Source organism: Aulostomus chinensis, chromosome 6, assembly GCF_037954235.1.
Source record: "Aulostomus chinensis isolate RoL2024-O1b breed Wild chromosome 6, RoL_Achi_v1.0, whole genome shotgun sequence".
In the NCBI taxonomy this organism is placed as follows: domain Eukaryota; kingdom Metazoa; phylum Chordata; class Actinopteri; order Syngnathiformes; family Aulostomidae; genus Aulostomus; species Aulostomus chinensis.
In genome coordinates this window covers 6,077,907-6,096,472 of record NC_141325.1, presented here as the reverse complement: position 1 = coordinate 6,096,472, position 18,566 = coordinate 6,077,907, and the positions used below count along the sequence as shown (strand labels likewise).

Below are 18,566 nucleotides of genomic sequence, written 5' to 3'. Positions count from 1 at the left end.
CAGCAAAAAAAAAAAGAGAAAAAAAAGGGGGCAACTTTATAGTGCATGCACACCAGGACGATGATACAGCATTCACACAGAAACAACTGCCTGTGCTGATGTGAGGGGATGTCTGCTCTGAGGAGATCCACTCTGAAGAGCACGTCCAGCACATATTGATCACACAAACTCACAAAGGGTGAGTGAGTTTACTCTGCATACCTTAAAGGAACAGAAACAAATATGCTTTTCCCTTCAGGTGTGTGCATCAGCTCACAGTTATTCCTCTGTTGTCAGCCATTTACCGTCCCTGTAAACATGCATGTTGTCAGCCTGAGGCTCAACCCAATATCTCTATCATCCTCGGGCGCTTTTTTCTCCAACCCCACACAGTTTGCTCTGCTGTTATATCAAATTTGCATGTAGGTGTTGGTTTTGCACGGTATGCTACCTGCTGAGGAGATATTCAGGGTCACGCCCCACGCTTCTACTAGCTTCATGTTTTATACATGATGCAGCAGCGTAGTCGGTTCCCTACTACCTTATTATGCAATCAAGCGTAACATGCTCAAGTCCACAGAGAAAAAAATACTCATTTTTTTGTCAGTGATGAAGGTCAGAGACTGCATTTGTGGTTCTTTAACCAAAGCTTTGAGGTAATAACAGAATAAACCCTGCCATAAAGAGATAGAAGACAATCAGACACATTAACGCTGTTGTTGGCCGCCACGTGTGGTTTAATCACTGCAACATCTTTATGCATCTCTTATTATTAGGATTGTTAAGTCTTGCCATGTAAATGACATTGAAAAGGAGAAGAGGAGGTGGGAGGCTCCTGCCATGTAACAGCCTTGTCCTTGAAGGGACAGCTGGAGAGACAACAGTGAAGAGAGAAATGGAAAATAGAATCGATGCAGAGAAAAATGTTGAAACCTAATCCAGGGAGGTGAACAACTACAGGGAGCCAGAGCAGGCAGGATATTTTGCACATGCCGTTTGTGGTCCGAGGGTGCAGCAGTGGTGGTCAGGAGCTTCCCTCATCCTTCCATGGTGTTATATTTTCAGCTTTCTGTGATTTGAGACAATGAAAGAAAGGAGGAGAGGGGAGGTTGTGAGGCAGCCAGACAATAAAGGCAGCACACAACAGGGAACAGGATGAAGGATGGAAGAGAGAAGGGGAGATGATGAGGAACTGGGAGAGGAAAAAAGAGTCACCTTGGGAGGGACAACCAGAAAAAAAAGCTGATGTGTCAGCCTCAAGGATGACTCAGCTGTAACACGATAGGCCCTTTTCTCAGCAGCGTGTTGTAGTTGCAGGGTAAACACAGGTGTAATTAATAACACTAATTATGGGCCTGTTCCATTTAGGTGGTATTGTGCATGTGGGCTCACTGGAGTCAATGCTACTCTAAATAGAATGGAAGTAATCACACTTGTGCTGTGTGAGGCATGGCCCTGAGGTGGAGTTGCTGTCTAGTTACCAAAGAGATGCTGGTTTGATTCTCACTTCCCCTGGAGACAGTGTTGAAGTGCCTTTGAGCAAGATAATGAACCTCAGTTTGTTGGTGCCTTTCACAGATCTTCAGTGAATGAGGCAGCATTGTAAGATAAAGTGCTGTGAGAACCACTGAGGTAGAAAGGTGATATAAATGTAATTGTTTGATTAGCTGGTGCCTTGCACGATGATAACTTCCTCGAAACCTGTGGAGAGACAGAGAGAGAGAGACAGACAGGCAGAGTGTGTGTGTGGTGTGTGTGTGTGTGTGTGTGTGTGTGTGTGTGTGTGTGTGTGTGTGTGTGTGTGTGTGCGCGGGCTAATTGTGGCAGCGTGCCACCTAACAGCCATTACACCACCGAACCAGACAGGAGCAACACTTAACAGTTGAGTAGCTCTGAGACGTCTAAAAGTGTCCAAACTCGTTCACGGTACCACCTAGTGGGTATTTAGTAGTTTGCAGGCGTCACTCCCAGATCAGGCCACAAGGGGCAGAAGAACGCCGCTACTACAACAAACCCACCGATATTTACTTCCGGTGTGAGCGCCCCTTCTCCCGTAACACATCCTTGTTCTGTCAAACGAGGGAAATTTCAACAGAGATTTGACCGAGCAGTATTGAAATGTCTAATAAAGTGTCACAGCCCTCGTCCTTATTAGATAGATGGACACTGGAAAACGACGAGCTGGTAAAAAAACTGAAGGTAGGTCAACGTCTTAACGATTGGTAGCGTTAGCATCTTCCACATTGTGACGCAATAACGTCGCATAATCTAATGCTGAAAAATGGACGAAGAAGGGAGAAATCATAATAAAGGGCTAGATGTCGCTTTTGGTTCGCAGAGTTATTGTCTTTGAGAGGAATGCTGTGCTTGACTCGTCATAGCCCAGCGAAAGCAGCAACACATCACCGCAACAACGCTATTAGAGCTAAAAAAAAAAGTGCAAGTTTACACAGAAGATCATGAGTAGGGTATTCAGAGAGAAATTGTGTTATCGTTATTATTAATGACTTGTCAATTGTCATATTTCATTGCTTTAGCTGGTTTTCCACTTATAAATTCAATGTATCTGTCGAAAGTCGAATCTAAAGCAATAATCACATTTTTTTTAGCTGATGATTAAAGGAATTTGTGAAGGTAAAAGTGTTTGTGTCAGTAGACACCTGCTGAACGAAGTTACAGAAAATTCCATTTAAAAAAGTAGGCTGCCATAATTGTATGTGTGCAGAATATTTGAATTCATGTACTTTTCACCACTTAATTTTATTCACTTTTGACTGAAGGCAATGTCACCTTGTCATCATTTAAGTTACCTTTCACCTAATTATTCCAGCGACAACAAGAAGAAAGAGATGCGATAAGCCGAGACCAGAACCAGAGCTCCTCCAGATTGATGTCCTCTGAGTTTCAGAGACTTTTAAGGAAAATACAAGGTGCTCAGTCTTACACATTTGTCATAAAAAGGTTCAGATTTGTGAAATTGGGAATTCTCTTAAGATTTTTCCTTCCTTATCTTGCTGCAGGTCTTCCACCTCTTGTAGATCACATGCAGTTGGAGTTGTCAGTATTGTACAATGCTGGGTTGTATTCTGTCGTGCTGTCTCAGGTTCCAGAAGCTGAACTGCTCCTCACACAAACCCTGGAGAGAAGTACTGCCATTAAAACAGCAGCATAACATGACGTGGAAGTTAAGTTAAGCATCCCATTTAATGTTGAATCCGGCTCCTAATTTTTGCAGTTCTACAGATGACAGGAGACCACCCCCTGGCCTCAGACCCCCTTGTGCTCTGGCGGACAGTTTTACAATCAGTAGGAAACACAGTTTTCAACTCCTGTGTGCTACACCTCCTCTGTCTGCAGTGGGCAGTCTGGCTGGCCACCTGCAGGCTTGAACTGATACAGGAATTCAAGGTAAGATGCTATTTCCTGCTTTATGCACCACATATAATATATCCCTTTAATTTAACATTCTCAATTTGTCTGCTTATCGTTAACTCCTTCCTAATTGTGTCATGGCCCTTGTTTGTTTAATGTCTCTTAAATGTGTTGGATTTTTATTGCAATTCACAATGTGTCCAACGATTCGAATAACAAACGCATTTCTACACAGCAAATTTCTCCCAATGTAACTTTAGTGTGTCTTCAGTTCTACGATTGTTAAACCTCAGGCTGTACTGTACTGTTTAATCCAGGACGGTTCTGTGTTGTCATTCAGGGCGAGTTGTCTTCTCTGTCTGCTGGCGTTGGGGATGATGAGAAAAGCAGGGCAAAGGGAAAATCATCTATCACTCCACTATTGGTGATGGACCCAAGAAGGCTTATTGAAATATTGCAGATTTGCACCATCATTACACAAAGTCAGTAACATTCATGGGTTTATTCATGGATATTTTAAGACCAGATACACTTTAGAATGTTCTAAGGAGCCTAATCACAGTCTGACTTCTGCTCTGTGACTCCTACGTGCATTTTTCACCTTGTATGATCTTTTCAAAACCATCATTTTGCTGTTTTGGTCATTTATGAAGGTGCAGAAAGGCTGAATGAGGGTCTGAGTTCAGAGGCACTGACTGATCTACAGTCCGCTCCCTGTTTGTCGGCTCCCAGAACTCTCGTAGCATACACACACCTCCTGTCGGGTTCCTGTCTTGCTCACATGGTACGCCTGCACAGACATAGACATACTTCACACATGCAAACATAGTGGGCATGCAAGATTTACATGTAGTGTGTGTTTCTTCTCATTTGTATCCAGAGCCGCCCTCAGATGGCACTGCAGTGTTTCAGAAAGGCGCTGGAGACGGATTCAAGCTGTATAAGTGCTCTTTACCAGAGCATGCTCGTCTATAAACACCTGGGCAACACACACGCTGAGACTCAAGCGCTCCGCTTGCTGCACTCAGTGGGTAACATACAATACATATACATACAGGGAAGGTGTTAGGAAAAATAACCACATCCTACCACTGGTCATATTGTTGTTATCACAATCATGTTTTTTGTCAGGATCCTGATGCTGATTTAGGAGCGGGCGATAGGATTATTTAGAACTTTTCTAAAGGTTTTAATCGTCAGAAATATTCAGTGTATATTTTTATGTTTTGCGGTGTGGTGGTGCAGTGGTCAGCACTGTGGCCTCACAGCAAGAAGGTTCAGGGTTCGGGTCCCAGCTGGAGCACGGGATCTTTCTGTGTGGAGTCTCCATGTTCTCCCTGTTCCTGTGTGGGTTCTCTCTGGTACTCCGGCTTCCTCCCAAAGTCCAAAGACATCAAGAGGGGATGAGGCTGATTGATACTCTAAATTGACCGTAGGTGTGACTGTGAGTGTGAATGGTCGTCTGTCTATATGTGTTGACCCTGTGATGGACTGGCAACCCGTCCAGGGTGAACCCCGTCTCTAGCCTGAAGGCTGCTGGGATAGGCTCCAGCCCCCCTGCGACGCTTAACAGGATAAGAGGTTGAAAATGGATGGATGGATTTTTATGTTTCCACACTGGCAAAACCTGAAGAAATATGTTTTTTCTGGGCTTGGTTGTTTGTTTGTCTTTTTCTCGTTATTGCAATATCTCTGGAAAGCCTTGAGTAAATATCTTAAATCGTAGTACAAACCTTCACTGGGACTCAAGGATGACCTACCAAAATGTTTGGTGGTCAAAGGTTAACGTCACTGTGACAGGTGTACATTACAGAGGCAAAAAGCCGTGCTGCCGTCTGTATGGTTTGTATATAGTTTGTAATTGATTAGTGCTCAGTAGGCGTGAACAGAAATTTAATTCAGGTCACAGGTGTTGGCCTGCATACTGAAACATGCAACCTCTCGTCCCACAGACGTTGATGATGCCCTCTGCCACAGAATCTGGTGTAGCTGGCGCTCAGCTCCTCTCTCCCTCCTCACTTCTACACAGCCAGTCCCTGAGAAGTCTCCTGTCCGTCCCTTCTGCTCTCACTGTCCTTCACAGCTTGGCTCTGAAGAGTGTGCTCCATGGGAGGTAACGCCAGCAGGGAGCTCAGAATCTGTTATTCTCTGTCATTTACAACCAACTAAATCACAAAATGTAGGTGGGTGTACCAGTAGTACATGCATACACTGTATTTTGGTGTTGAACGAATGTTGTTTTTGTTCAGGGTGTCAGAAGGCGTTGATTATTATCTGGACCTGCTGGCTGCTCTTCACTCAGAACATCAACAAGCAGTAAGGCCACATTCTCTCAACACTTTACCAAGGAGTCGTGTGTGTGGTTAAAGGAGATTGTCTGTGTCTCAGGTGCCTGCTGAAGCTGCTCATCTCCCCAGGTTACCTGAGCTTTACCTGGAAGCTGGCTCCGCCTTGCTCATGGTCCAGCGGCCAGTTGATTGCATGACCCTGTGTGATGAAGTCATTACCACAACACTGGAGCTGCTGCCAGAGAGGGTGGTGTTAGAAGAGGAAGAGGAGGGTGGCGATAGGGTGATGATATTGCTTTGGACGGGTGCTGCCTACCTCCTTCAGGGTCACTGCTACACCCACCTGAAGGACTGGAAGCAAGCTGTGATTCACTACACAAGGTCTGAGAGACAGAACTGACTTTAATTCTGTCTAATGTCATGATACAAACATCAGACGGCTGTATTCTGCATTACAGGTGTATCAACCTGCTAGTGAAGGTGTGCTTTAAACAAAAAGGTGAGTTCTTTCCTGGTTGTATTGATGCATCAGAGAAAAATGGCTCTCTTTAGAAAAGCGTCAGTTATTTTTACCCGCGCATTTTATTCTGTTGAACTTTAGGTTGCAAACCACAGATTCTCAGTACAGACATGGTTGACAAGCAGAGAAGAGATATGTGCTTCCTGCAGAGGCTGAAGGGGCTTTCACTCGCTTGTAGAGGCATCAGCTTTACACAGACGGACCAACTCAGAGAGGCACTGAGGGACCTCCAGCTCAGTCTGCAGGCTGTCGCAGGTACACACACACTATTTTAATATGATTCTGTCGCAAGCTTGTAGCAGTGTTTTCGGGTACCAGAGGGTAGTTCAGAATTCTCAAAACAAAATGGTCTCCTATACGGCACACAGTGGGTCATGATGGTGCTGCGAAAGGATCTGAAGCCACAGAAAGTTATCTTCCTCAGTATTTTTAGTTCATAATGAGCAGGCAACTGAGAATGAAAAATTTAGTAATGAATGTAAAAATTACTTCTTATTTCTGAGTTTTTTTTTTATTCTTACCTTTAGCATCTACTGTTCCCCTAACTTAGGAAGCAAAAACTATATCAGCTTGACATGAATTCGTCGTAAGATGTTAGCAAACATAAGCACGTGGTGTGTCCTGTCCCAGAGAGTGAGCGTGCAGGACTGTGGTGTGGTGAAGTGCTGTGGCGGCTCGGCAGGAGACGAGAGGCTGCTGCCTGCTGGGAAAAGACCTTGGGCCTCAGCGCACCATCATCTGTAGAGTAAGACGTTGTCATTCTTACTCTTAGTGATACACAGTTGACGGGCGATAAAGAATACATAAAAATGACTTCTGTGAATTGAACTGCCCGGTGGAGAGTGGGCTTTGAATCGGAAACGATTATTCCCTCTTCTAGGAACGAATAGAATTAGATTAGATATTAAAACGAAAGCTTCAGAGGGGCTTTTTTTTTTTTTCATTTTCAAGTTACAGGGAAAAAAATCATTGCGCATCACTGCTTTTCAGCTGGCAATATGAACTCATATATAATTTACTTAAGTAATATAAACTGCTTTAGCATTTCCAATCAAGAAACCTATTATTGGTTGGCAATATCCCAGTGTTTGTGTATCCTGATTCAACATTAATGACAGAAGGTTACGGTGGGGGGGTGCACTGATATTTCGTGGGCACAAATAAGATGACGTTCCCAGATGGGAGTGGCTTGTGTATATGCCGATGTGGTAGGTTATATCAAAGGTTTCAGGAATGTGTAGGATTTTTATGTGTTGTCAACGATGGGGCGATGCAGCGCTTATTCATTGTTATGATTTCTGTCTTGTCTCCGTGACACAAAAGAGGGAATAAAATCAACAACCAGACTTAAAAAAAAAACAACATTAACTTTGGCAAAAAACATACAATTAACTACAGGCCAAATTATTATTATTTTGAACATTTATCATTGTTGGCCCAGAATTGCACTCTCCCAGTGGCATTTAAATGCAAATATGTGTTGACTAAAGTTTCAAAGTCTGAAGAGGACGTGTTCAAAAAAAGACAAAAAGATTTGTGGTTCTTGCAGGCTTGTTTTTACTCTCAGCTAAACTGTGATAAACCTTTTTTGTTGCAGGCGTGTTCCTGTGTACTTACAGGAACCCCAGTCTGGTCCAGTGTTGGACTCCACAGAGCTTCGCCACAGAATACAAGAACTTGGTTCTACATAGTCTGGCTAGAGAGAGACAGAAGATGGATCGACTGTCTCTGGCCTGTGAACCAATACCAACAACAAAACATGCATTTACTGACCCCACAGAATAAAGTGTTTTTGACAAGAGAGAAATTTATGAACTTAATCTTATTCAGTAATTTCTTGCATTCATAATGATTTTTGATTGTTTGAGTAACTCAACAACTATTCATTCTGTCAATGTGAAACTTGGCAAATGCATTTCTGGCACTTCCAGGAAGTGCAGTGTTGATTTTGAGGGTCTGGCGTCTAAGGTGACCAAATTTTGGGATGTAAGACATCATTGTGGATAGCCCTGATCTTGTCTGTATTTAGCGGTGATCAAAGCTGTCAGAGATCAAAGTCTGATAGAACATTCGGTCACTGTGCTGTCCAAGATTAAGCAGAATTACCGAGATCAAAGTCAGGGATTGCCAGGGAGGTTTTTGACATCACAAATCACTTTGTCCTGCCCCTCAAACAAGAAGCCCTGATGTAGCAGTGCCAGTTGCCAAATGTTAAAGTCAGGGATCCCACATTAAAGTCACATTGGTCAGGGAGGTTGGAGATGCCATACATCCCATGGTCCCTCAAACAAGGGTGATCGCACCAATGTTGGGAAATTGTACCACTTTTGGCTTTGAAGAGAAAAAAAGATTTATCTTTAGATAAGATTTATTTATATGTGTACTAATAACAAAATAAATGATCACGTTTGGCAGGGAGAGGACCCACTTTCATTATCAAAACATAGTAATATCATGGAGCATTATTATGAAAGTCCACCAGGGCTAGTTCCATGTTTTCACGGTTCATCCGTATCAACGCGGTACACACTAATTGGTTGACTGGGATTTGGTGATGGCTCGACTCGCCAATAAGAGAAAAGTTGTCGGAAACAGGCGCATCCTACTGGTTGGTAATTGGGCAAGGTCGCACAATAGCTGGGTGACGACGGACTACGAGATCCTTCATTGGTTTTCCGAATTTGATGAACAACCCGTGGCCAATCAGAGAGAAGGATGCAGCCAGCTCTGTAGAGAAAAACCACGGAAACTGCTGCTCATTCGTGTGATATCACTACGATCGTTCGGCAACGAGAACCCGGTTAAGCCTCTTTAACATTTAGCTAGAATTTATTTATTAACTGCAATCCAGGTCGACGACCATGGCATCGGGAGGGGAGTAAGTTGACACGATTTGATCTTATTGAACTGTGTCATTCCACCTGCATTTACAAAGTAAATAGACAGCGTCAACCCAAATTTCGGTGCGTTAACGTTATTAAAAGCAGCTCCATTGCTAGTTTGCTAGCGAAGCTAATGGGGTCAGTAACGTTACTTCAGCCTCCGCACTCCAGTCTGAAAACTTCACATTGTGAAGCCTGTGACACTTGAGTACCGTCATTACCCCGAATAAGTTAATTGTTGGTAGTTGTAACTGTGTTGTCATTCACACCGTTGTCGCTAGCTACGTAATGGTATTGAGTTAGCCAGCTGTGTGACAGCGAGTTGACAAAGCGCAGTCATCGCTGTCGTGAGTGCTAGCGATAGCTTAGCAAAGTGTCAAGGCCAAAGCCAGCCACCATCACACCGAGAAGCTGGCCTATTCGCCGGCTTATAGCCTGTCCTGGTAGCCGGCGAGATATCATAATTGGAAGAAACACTGCTTACAGACAGTAAAATGGCATATATTTGACAAAGAGTCTGAGGGTTGTACTAACGAAGAAACCGAAGCTAGGCACATAGAAAGCTAACTAGCCAGAGCTAACTTCACGGCGAGCACCCCTACCCTATGCCGCAAAGCTAGCAGGCTAACGGGCTATCCATTCCAAGTAATCAAGCTCCTTTTCGTTGTTGATCAAACATTAAACATTTGTCGATCCGACTAATAAGTTGTTATCACCAACATGCTGCTAACGTAACATTGTTTAAAGTCCCAGTGAGTCGTAACCTTTGCCGCTCTTGGTGGTAATCTTGCAAGCTAACAAAGTTTTTTTTCTAATTCTTTGCTGTGTCATCTGGGCTCGCTTTCCAGCCTGTTAGCATAAGAGCTAGCATTAGCATGATAACAACATGGATGGTAAATTGTCAAAGCGATCGAAGAGTGTTCCATGAACGTGTTGCTTTTGGTATCGGTTGGTTTTTGGTGGAACTTGATTGTACAGATTAATTGCCGACAATGTTGAAACATTTGAACGAACGAGTTCTATATCCAACTTGTGTTTCGTCTCTGTCACTATCAAAATATTCATGTCCAGTAAACGAAATATCATTTAAATAACAAAATGCCTCATTATAGTCTGTAAAGAAAAGTTAATTAGCTGTAATTAATACGTACCAATACCTTCACGACTAGCATTAGTAATGTCAACAATCAGAGTAAAATCCCGAAAGCCCCAGAGATACATAAGCTTGGTCTCTCTTTGGAAAAGGTTTCATCTCTGATATTAATCAATCCTAATTATGAGTTTTGAAGTCTTTGATTATTGTCTACACTGCTGTGAGCCCTGGACTCAGTAAGCAGAGAAATTAAAACTGAAACCCCGCAGGTTAGTGTTAGACAGAGCAGCTTTGAAGAAGTTGCATAATTTTGGTATTATTGAACATTTAACATTTTAATGCCAGTATGGTGTTTTCTTTTTGTTTACTGCTCAATTGCATAAAAATGAGCACTTTGTTACTTTTTGAGACCAGAAAGTGCTCAAGAAATATTTTATGTTATACCTTTTTTACATTGTTTCATCTGTTTCTCACCATAGATCAAAAAATGATGATCTAGCCACTGCGATTCTGAAACAGAAGAACAGACCCAACAGATTGATTGTTGATGAATCCATCAATGAAGACAACAGTGTGGTCTCCCTCTCTCAGGTGCGCATTCAGAAAAAAAGAAGCTGTGCTCTATTGCCATAGAGCATCAAATATTATATACTTTTAAAAAAAAATTGAAATTCCTAAAATAACTTTGTTACTTTATATCTGAAGACCAAGATGGACGAGCTGCAGCTCTTCCGCGGTGACACAGTTCTGATGAAGGGGAAGAAGAGACGGGAGACCGTATGCATTGTGCTATCTGATGACACCTGTTCTGATGAGAAAGTCCGCATGAACAGGGTAGTCCGCAACAATCTGAGGGTCCGATTGGGTGACGTCATCAGGTGGGGGAATCATATGTCTTAAATTTCTCTTAAAGTTTTTAAATATAGAAATGATGCTAAGTGTTAAGTTTCCTCCAGCATCCAGCCGTGTCCTGATGTGAAGTACGGAAAGAGGATCCATGTCCTTCCAATCGATGACACGGTCGAGGGAATTACTGGCAACCTGTTTGAGGTCTATCTCAAGCCATACTTCCTAGAGGCTTACAGGCCAATCCGCAAAGGTGTGTGTCTGCCTGTCTGATCAGATCTGTTTAAATGTGGTCGCCTTAATAACTCTTAAATACTTGATGAACTAAACATGGTTTCCCTTAACCTTGTGAAGGTGACATTTTCCTGGTCAGAGGAGGCATGCGTGCGGTTGAATTCAAGGTGGTAGAGACTGATCCCTCACCCTACTGCATCGTTGCTCCCGATACGGTCATCCACTGTGAGGGAGAGCCGATCAGGAGAGAGGTGGGTGGCAAGCAAACACACGATGAATGGTTGAATGTTTACCAAATTCACATTGAAATTGAAGTGAACATTGGATATGCAGGATGAAGAAGAATCTCTGAATGAAGTGGGCTATGATGACATCGGAGGAGTGAGGAAGCAGTTGGCTCAGATCAAAGAGATGGTGGAGCTGCCTCTTAGACACCCAGCGTTGTTCAAGGCCATCGGCGTTAAGGTGAGGCAAGCTTTTAATTTGTTCTGTAGAAATGGCAAACATGTCTGTCCTTCATTTGTGATTGCAATGCTTTTTAAAAAGCACATTAGCTCTAGAACTAGTCCGTTGTTACTTGACATTGCCAATATTTCACAACGTCAGGTATGACTTGTAGCCAGACGTGCTTGACACTGATAAAGCTCTTTAAACATCCCACCCATTTCAGCCCCCACGTGGAATCCTGCTCTATGGACCTCCTGGAACTGGAAAGACCTTGATTGCCAGAGCAGTGGCTAATGAAACTGGAGCTTTCTTCTTCCTCATTAATGGTAAGAACAGTATTTTTGTGAAGGAGTTATTCTTGGTCAGGATCATTTTGTGAAAATGCTGCCATGTATGTTGGTTGTGTCTCAATCAAGGACTGTTATATTAAAATCTCTAACCTTGTTAAAGTACCTCAGGAGAAAGACTTGAATTTGGTCTTTGCAGTTGTAGTTGCACATTCTAAAGCCTGAAAGATGTTTTCCCGTAGGGGTTGCATCTCTGTAATTTGTAAATTTGTTTGAGGAGGAAAGGTTTCACATCTCTAGGCCTATAGTTACATGATAGTTTTCCAGTGCTTCTTCTGTGGATGGTAGATTTCAGGTTTCAGTTGCATTAACAGTATCCTTAGAAGAACTCAATGCTATTGTTAGCATTGAGACTCAGACATCCTGTTGAAGCTGCCACATAGATGCAATTAGGGGCTTAAGTCAGAGTGCCTGTTTACATATGCCGTTAATTTTGCCTTTTATAAAAGTCTGTATCTGATCCAAGCATTAAAATGCCTATCAACTGGCTTGCGTTAGAGTTTATATTCTGTGACTTATGCTGATTATCTGCAGTGCGTGTGATTTGGTAATCTCTGAAACTAAAATGTCTTTTTTTTCCCCACCCTTAGGCCCTGAGATCATGAGTAAGCTCGCAGGAGAAAGTGAGAGTAACCTGAGAAAGGCCTTCGAGGAAGCAGAGAAGAACGCTCCGGCCATCATCTTTATTGATGAGCTGGATGCTATTGCTCCTAAGAGAGAGAAGGTGAGGAGGGAGAGAAGAAACTAAATCCATCGTCACAAAATAAAATACATGAAAAATGGTCACTTAGACCTCACTTTCAGTCAATTTCAAGCTCTCTGATCCATCTGTATAATGCTGAACACTTCATCAACGGTAATCCTTGACAGATGTTTATGAAGGCTGAAAAGGTATGAGTGCTATCAATGTGCATGTAGATTGACAGAGGAAAAACTCAAACTGTGGTGGAGAGACAAATGTCTCGGCATATTGTAAAATGCCGCTCTTATAATAAAGTCTATGTTGTGTTTTTGCAGACTCATGGAGAAGTGGAGAGGCGCATCGTTTCCCAGCTGCTAACTCTGATGGATGGCCTTAAACAGAGAGCTCATGTCATCGTCATGGCTGCCACCAACAGACCCAACAGCATTGACCCGGCTCTGAGGAGATTTGGTAAATAGCAGTGTGTCCAGTACATTAATGCACAGGTTTTTTTTAGAGTCCCATTACATTGCTCCTGTTGGTAATGTTCAACTCATAAATGATGAAGGATGTCTCTGGCATCACTTGCTGTTGGATTTTTAAAATATTGACTCAATCATTGCCGACAGGTTAATATTTTGTTCTTGTTCCAATGCAGCACGGCTGTACAATGCACACTTGACCAACAGTGTGATTAAGTTAATAAAAAGCCACTTTACAAACACACAACTTTACCAGTCATTAAGATTAAAAAGATTTCCTAGAAGTTTGGAAGTGGACATGCCTCTTTAAGGGAGCAGTGAGTTTTGAGCACGGAGGTTTGACATGTTGAAACAACAAAACCTGGAGATCCAGGGTTTTTATCCTCTGCTTGTATTACTTATTGGTCATGTTGGCAGTTTTAGAGATAAAAATTGGTTGCTTTTTGGGGGGGGGGGGGTCAATTTAGGAGATGTTACAGTATTGTAAAAAACAAAATCTTCAAAATAATAGCGATATTTTCAAATGTGTGACTTGTATTGGCACGTTCCAAAACACTGGTCTGAAGTTCCCCGCTCCCCCCACCGGCCTTCACCCCCACTGCTCCAGGCCTGAGCACACTGGCATCATCATTGAGCTGTAAAAGTCTGATATTTGGTCAGGACTCCCGCAGATCCAACATTTTATCAAAGTAGCAGGACAGAACAGGAATAAAAACCCTTTCGGTGTCAGGTTCTGTACGCGACCCCTTGTCAAACATAGACCCTGCACCGAGAGAGTTGACAAGTTGGCACCCTGAACTGTAGCTTCGCTTATTTGGTTAAACCTACAGTGATAGAAAAGCAGCACGTGTTGTAATCCCAACTCGCGTTGCGTCACAACGTTGCTTGTCATATTTCTAAATATTAACTATATTATTATTTTCTCAAACCAGACATTAGGGTTCCACCGTGTTTGGGCAAGGTACAGATCCCCCATTGTGAGGTTCTAAGTCAGCCTAAGCGGCACTATATGCATTTGTGGTTAGATTCTGCAGTGGCCCTTCGAACCTGCCAAAGAACCTGTGGTCCAGGGACATTCACTTGTGTTTTATGTTAAAAGCTGTGAAAGTTTACAAAGCAAAGCCTAAACGTTACCTTGGCTCATCCACTGGGTGAACTGAACATTGTCTCATTGGCTTTTTCTTTCAGTGCTTCGCTAGAATACAAACACCCACTCTGTAGGGATTTAAACAAGTACATCACTGGCTTATACTGAGAGGAAGCTAACTGTCGAGATAATTATGTGTCGATCTGTTTTCAATAATTGCTGTTGTCCCGTCAAACCTTTATCGTCCTACTGGGATAACACTGAAATAACTTGCTGAACATTCTGAATAGTCATTAATAAGGTTGTTACCTCAGTTTGTTTTGTAGTCGACAGAGCAGTTGGATCTAGTGAACATCAACTGTTCCTCAGGGTTTATGCACTGTGATTTCCACCTCTGATCATGTCGTGTGCCTACCCACTCGTTTCTGTAGGCTGTGGACTATCATCAGGTGTGCAATATGACATAGTATGCAACTTTCAGTTTCAGCAGAACTAATAATTTTGTCTGACCCCCACCCAAACAGGTCGCTTTGATAGGGAAGTAGATATTGGCATCCCAGACGCCACTGGCAGGTTGGAGATTCTCCAGATTCACACCAAAAACATGAAGCTGGCTGAAGATGTGGACCTAGAACAGGTTTGTACATGCAGCTGTTTTCTCACGGCTGAGTGACACGCCTCACAACAAAGCAACCATGTTGTTGTTTGAAGTAACTTCTAAGTAAAGCTACTCTGTGTGCAGTACTTTATAGACAGACTTGTTGGAGAGATGTCAACATTGTATAGGTTTTAATTAGTTGGCAATTGAGAGAAATTAGTAATGTTTTCATACTTGATGGGTATAGGTGGTGTGTTGGATATGATAATGCAGCGTAAGCATGACTGAGCTCTCCACCCGTCTTCTGCAGGTAGCCAACGAGACCCACGGCCACGTGGGTGCGGATCTGGCTGCTCTTTGCTCTGAGGCCGCATTGCAGGCCATCAGGAAGAAGATGGATCTGATCGACCTGGAGGATGAGACCATTGATGCTGAGGTCATGAACTCTCTGGCTGTTACCATGGATGACTTCAAGGTGAGATCTGTTGTATCGGCACAACACCAGTTTGATGATAGTAATGCATATTGGACCGCTGTAAGGCACAGCCTCATCAACAGCATCGGCTAAATATCATACCAGATTTTATCTTTGGGATAATTGAATTAAGATGTGGTGTATTAGTGAAATGTCCTCCTTGGTTGTTCTCAGTATTTTGCGACTTCGGTCAAGCTGCTTGGTGACATTTACTTTAGGTTGTTTGATGCTTTTGGAACCACGGAGGCAGCATGATAAAAATTGTTTCAGATCAAAGTCACAAGGGTCCCTGATGCAGGGATGTAATGACTTTGCATTGTTAGTTGGACTCTGGAGAAAATGAAAGCAATGATCCAGAAGGACATCATGTAAACAGTCTTTGATGCACAGTTGTCTTATTTAAAATAAGGTCAGGAGTTTGACGTTGTAAAAGAGTGTCACATGTTTTACATAATGGCCTTCTGAGTTATGACCGACCCGCTCTCCCTGTCCTGCAGTGGGCTCTGAGCCAGAGTAACCCATCAGCTCTCAGAGAGACCGTAGTCGAGGTTCCCAACATTACCTGGGAGGATATTGGTGGTCTGGAGGACGTCAAAAGGGAGCTGCAGGAGTTGGTTCAGGTATGGACCTTATTCTAGATGTGAAATCTGATCTGAAGCAACTGCATCGGTCAGATGTAACCAATGTCCTCCATCTTCTTAAATTCAGTACCCAGTGGAGCACCCTGACAAGTTCCTTAAGTTCGGCATGACCCCATCCAAGGGGGTGTTGTTCTATGGTCCCCCTGGTTGCGGTAAGACTCTGCTGGCCAAAGCCATTGCCAACGAGTGCCAGGCAAATTTTATCTCTATCAAAGGACCTGAACTTCTCACCATGTGGTTCGGAGAGTCCGAGGCCAACGTCCGAGAGATCTTTGACAAGGTAATGCTGTTGATCATTTGTTTTCTTGGTGTTGTGTCGTTGTGTGCTGATTTTGTATTGTAATGTGTTGTGTATCTTTGTTTCAAGGCTCGTCAAGCAGCCCCATGTGTTCTCTTCTTTGATGAGCTGGACTCCATAGCCAAGGCTCGTGGTGGCAACGTGGGAGACGGTGGCGGAGCGGCTGACCGTGTCATCAACCAGATCCTGACCGAGATGGACGGAATGTCCAGCAAGAAGAACGTCTTCATCATCGGCGCCACAAACAGACCAGACATCATCGACCCTGCCATCCTGAGACCTGGTCGTCTGGATCAGCTCATCTACATCCCCCTGCCCGACGAGAAGAGCAGAATCAGCATCCTGAAGGCCAACCTCCGCAAGAGTCCCATCAGCAAGGTGCCCAACACACTCGCCGCTCCTATGGTTTCATTTTAGTAGGTCAGACCTCTTATGTAAAGAAGCTCCAGTGGGTCAGCGCAGAGACTTCAGTCTATGTATAGATTTTTAAAAAGTCAGCCACGAGAAACAATCTGCTCATTCTCTACATTCTAACTTTATTGTAACAGGATGTGGACCTGGACTTCCTGGCTAAGATGACCAACGGCTTCTCTGGAGCTGATCTGACAGAGATCTGTCAGCGGGCGTGTAAACTGGCCATCAGGGAGAGCATCGAGAATGAGATCCGCAGAGAGAGAGAGAGGCAGACCAACCCGTCAGCTATGGTCAGTGCTTGCTTGTCACAACTGCCGCCGTGTCAGCACGCTGCTCTCACCCTTATATGTTCATATGTCTGACAACCCCCTCTGTCTTGTCCTCACAGGAGGTGGAAGAGGACGATCCTGTGCCAGAGATCAGGAAGGACCACTTTGAAGAGGCAATGCGATTCGCTCGCCGCTCCGTCAGTGACAATGACATTCGCAAATATGAGATGTTTGCGCAGACACTGCAGCAGAGCCGTGGCTTCGGCAGCTTCAGGTACATTTTCTGATGTTTTTTGTTGCATGTTTGTGCTTTAGGAGGTGGAACCAGACAGTTGTATGTCAGTGTTCTTAGGCAGGGAAGAGTGGAGCTCTTAATTGAACATATTAATGTTGTTGCTTCATTCATGAACGATCCTCCTATCAGAGTAACAAACGGTAATCTTCATCTCCCAGGTTTCCCTCCAGTGCTGCAGGCGGCAGTGGTCCAAGCCACGGCTCAGGAGGAACTGGCACTGGTCCAGTTTTCAATGAAGATAACGATGATGACCTTTATGGATAAACGTGCACTGCCCCATGGTGGTCAGTACTGGGATCACAACTGTACAAATTCTCACCAGATTCCACATTTTTAGGACTTTGTGCTTCTTTCTTGTGTTCCTTTTTTTGTATGATTTCCCTTGGAGAAAGCATGTAGCCGCTTGGTTTGCCCTGGCTTTGATGTGGGTGGGGATGAGGGGATGTTGGAAATGGAAGGTGAGTGACTGATGCAGATTTTTTTCCAGTGGGAGGGGTGGGTTGGTATGGGGGGAGGGTCTATTGAGTGGCCTAATTTTCAGTATATCAGTTTTTTTTTTGCTCAAATGTTCACGGCCGACGGTCTTCTCCTGCTCACCTGATCAGCCATACAGGTGTGCAAAAGTTTTTGCTGTTCTGAGTATATCACAACCTACATGAATGGATTAGTGACTGGATTCTATCCTAGACCATAAGAAAGAAAAAATTGCTAATGAGTTCCTCCTTCTTTTTTTTTTTTAAATAAACGGTAGCATATGATGTATAACAAATTTGTCAAGGTTATGTTGTTAAAAATAAAGTCTCACAAAATGGAAGTATTCGCTTTTAAATGTCTTTATTGATGCTGTTTGTACATTCAAATAGGAAAACCCATTCAGAAGTCTGACTATTCATCGCAAAATATCCCCTTTATTTTTATATTTTAGTCAAACTCAGAAAGTTCTACATTTTTGTTTGTTGTCATTTTTAAGAGATTTGTGGGTAACTTGATATACAGAAAGCGAATGATTAGAATAACCTGCCGGAATTTATTGGCTTTAAACGAAATGGGGGTAATTACAGGGAACTTTTGATGGCTCAAGTTAATTTTTACTTTCCTTTTGTCTTGCTTTTGAATCTGTGGTATTTACATGACACATGCTAGCACCATGTGACTTAAACCCAAAGGTGGGATTCAGTCCGCTGAGGGCAGACGGGCAGTTCTGTTGCTGACCACATAGTGTCACTCTGGCAGTGAAGGTGGAGGGAAAACTTGAACTCACTGTGTGTCTGTACTCACTGTGAATGAGTCGAAATGTGGGCGTAATCCTTCTGTTAA

At 43.3% G+C, this 18,566-nt stretch overlaps 2 protein-coding genes across 3 annotated transcripts; both read left to right on the top strand.

Annotated features, from left to right (window-relative positions):
• Positions 1-1,973: 1,973 nt before the first annotated feature.
• Positions 1,974-8,433, top strand: fancg (FA complementation group G). 2 transcript variants are annotated; one of them, XM_086206033.1, is made up of 14 exons: positions 1,977-2,178; positions 2,810-2,909; positions 3,000-3,125; positions 3,215-3,387; positions 3,692-3,833; positions 4,005-4,135; positions 4,232-4,378; positions 5,304-5,464; positions 5,601-5,667; positions 5,740-6,020; positions 6,098-6,138; positions 6,241-6,414; positions 6,790-6,904; positions 7,757-8,427. In XM_086206033.1, the coding sequence occupies exons 1-14, from the start codon at positions 2,098-2,100 to the stop codon at positions 7,848-7,850; spliced, it is 1,833 nt and encodes a 610-aa protein (XP_086062159.1). In that variant the 5' UTR covers positions 1,977-2,097; the 3' UTR covers positions 7,851-8,427. The 2 variants fall into 2 exon arrangements, with proteins under 2 accessions (XP_086062160.1, XP_086062159.1); XM_086206034.1 differs by lacking the exons at positions 3,692-3,833; positions 4,005-4,135; positions 4,232-4,378 and having other exon boundaries at positions 1,974-2,178; positions 7,757-8,433.
• A 356-nt stretch (positions 8,434-8,789) lies between these two features.
• On the top strand, positions 8,790-18,063 carry vcp (valosin containing protein). The gene is made up of 17 exons (XM_086206030.1): positions 8,790-9,037; positions 10,614-10,725; positions 10,840-11,012; positions 11,091-11,233; positions 11,335-11,465; positions 11,548-11,679; positions 11,885-11,987; positions 12,599-12,732; positions 13,026-13,161; positions 14,784-14,896; positions 15,168-15,332; positions 15,830-15,952; positions 16,041-16,253; positions 16,341-16,649; positions 16,820-16,975; positions 17,074-17,228; positions 17,408-18,063. The coding sequence occupies exons 1-17, from the start codon at positions 9,021-9,023 to the stop codon at positions 17,511-17,513; spliced, it is 2,421 nt and encodes an 806-aa protein (XP_086062156.1). The 5' UTR covers positions 8,790-9,020; the 3' UTR covers positions 17,514-18,063.
• The last annotated feature ends 503 nt before the right edge of the window (positions 18,064-18,566 follow it).

Bases quoted from the DNA above. Each gene is read 5' to 3' on its own strand.
- fancg (XM_086206033.1), top strand. From the start codon at position 2,098: ATGTCTAATAAAGTGTCACAGCCCTCGTCCTTATTAGATAGATGGACA. The intron at 2,910-2,999 runs GTGCTCAGTCTT...ATCTTGCTGCAG, and splicing joins ACTTTTAAGGAAAATACAAG to GTCTTCCACCTCTTGTAGAT. The intron at 6,415-6,789 runs GTACACACACAC...GTCCTGTCCCAG, and splicing joins CAGTCTGCAGGCTGTCGCAG to AGAGTGAGCGTGCAGGACTG.
- vcp (XM_086206030.1), top strand. The intron at 11,234-11,334 runs GTGTGTGTCTGC...AACCTTGTGAAG, and splicing joins TTACAGGCCAATCCGCAAAG to GTGACATTTTCCTGGTCAGA. The intron at 15,953-16,040 runs GTATGGACCTTA...TCTTAAATTCAG, and splicing joins AGCTGCAGGAGTTGGTTCAG to TACCCAGTGGAGCACCCTGA.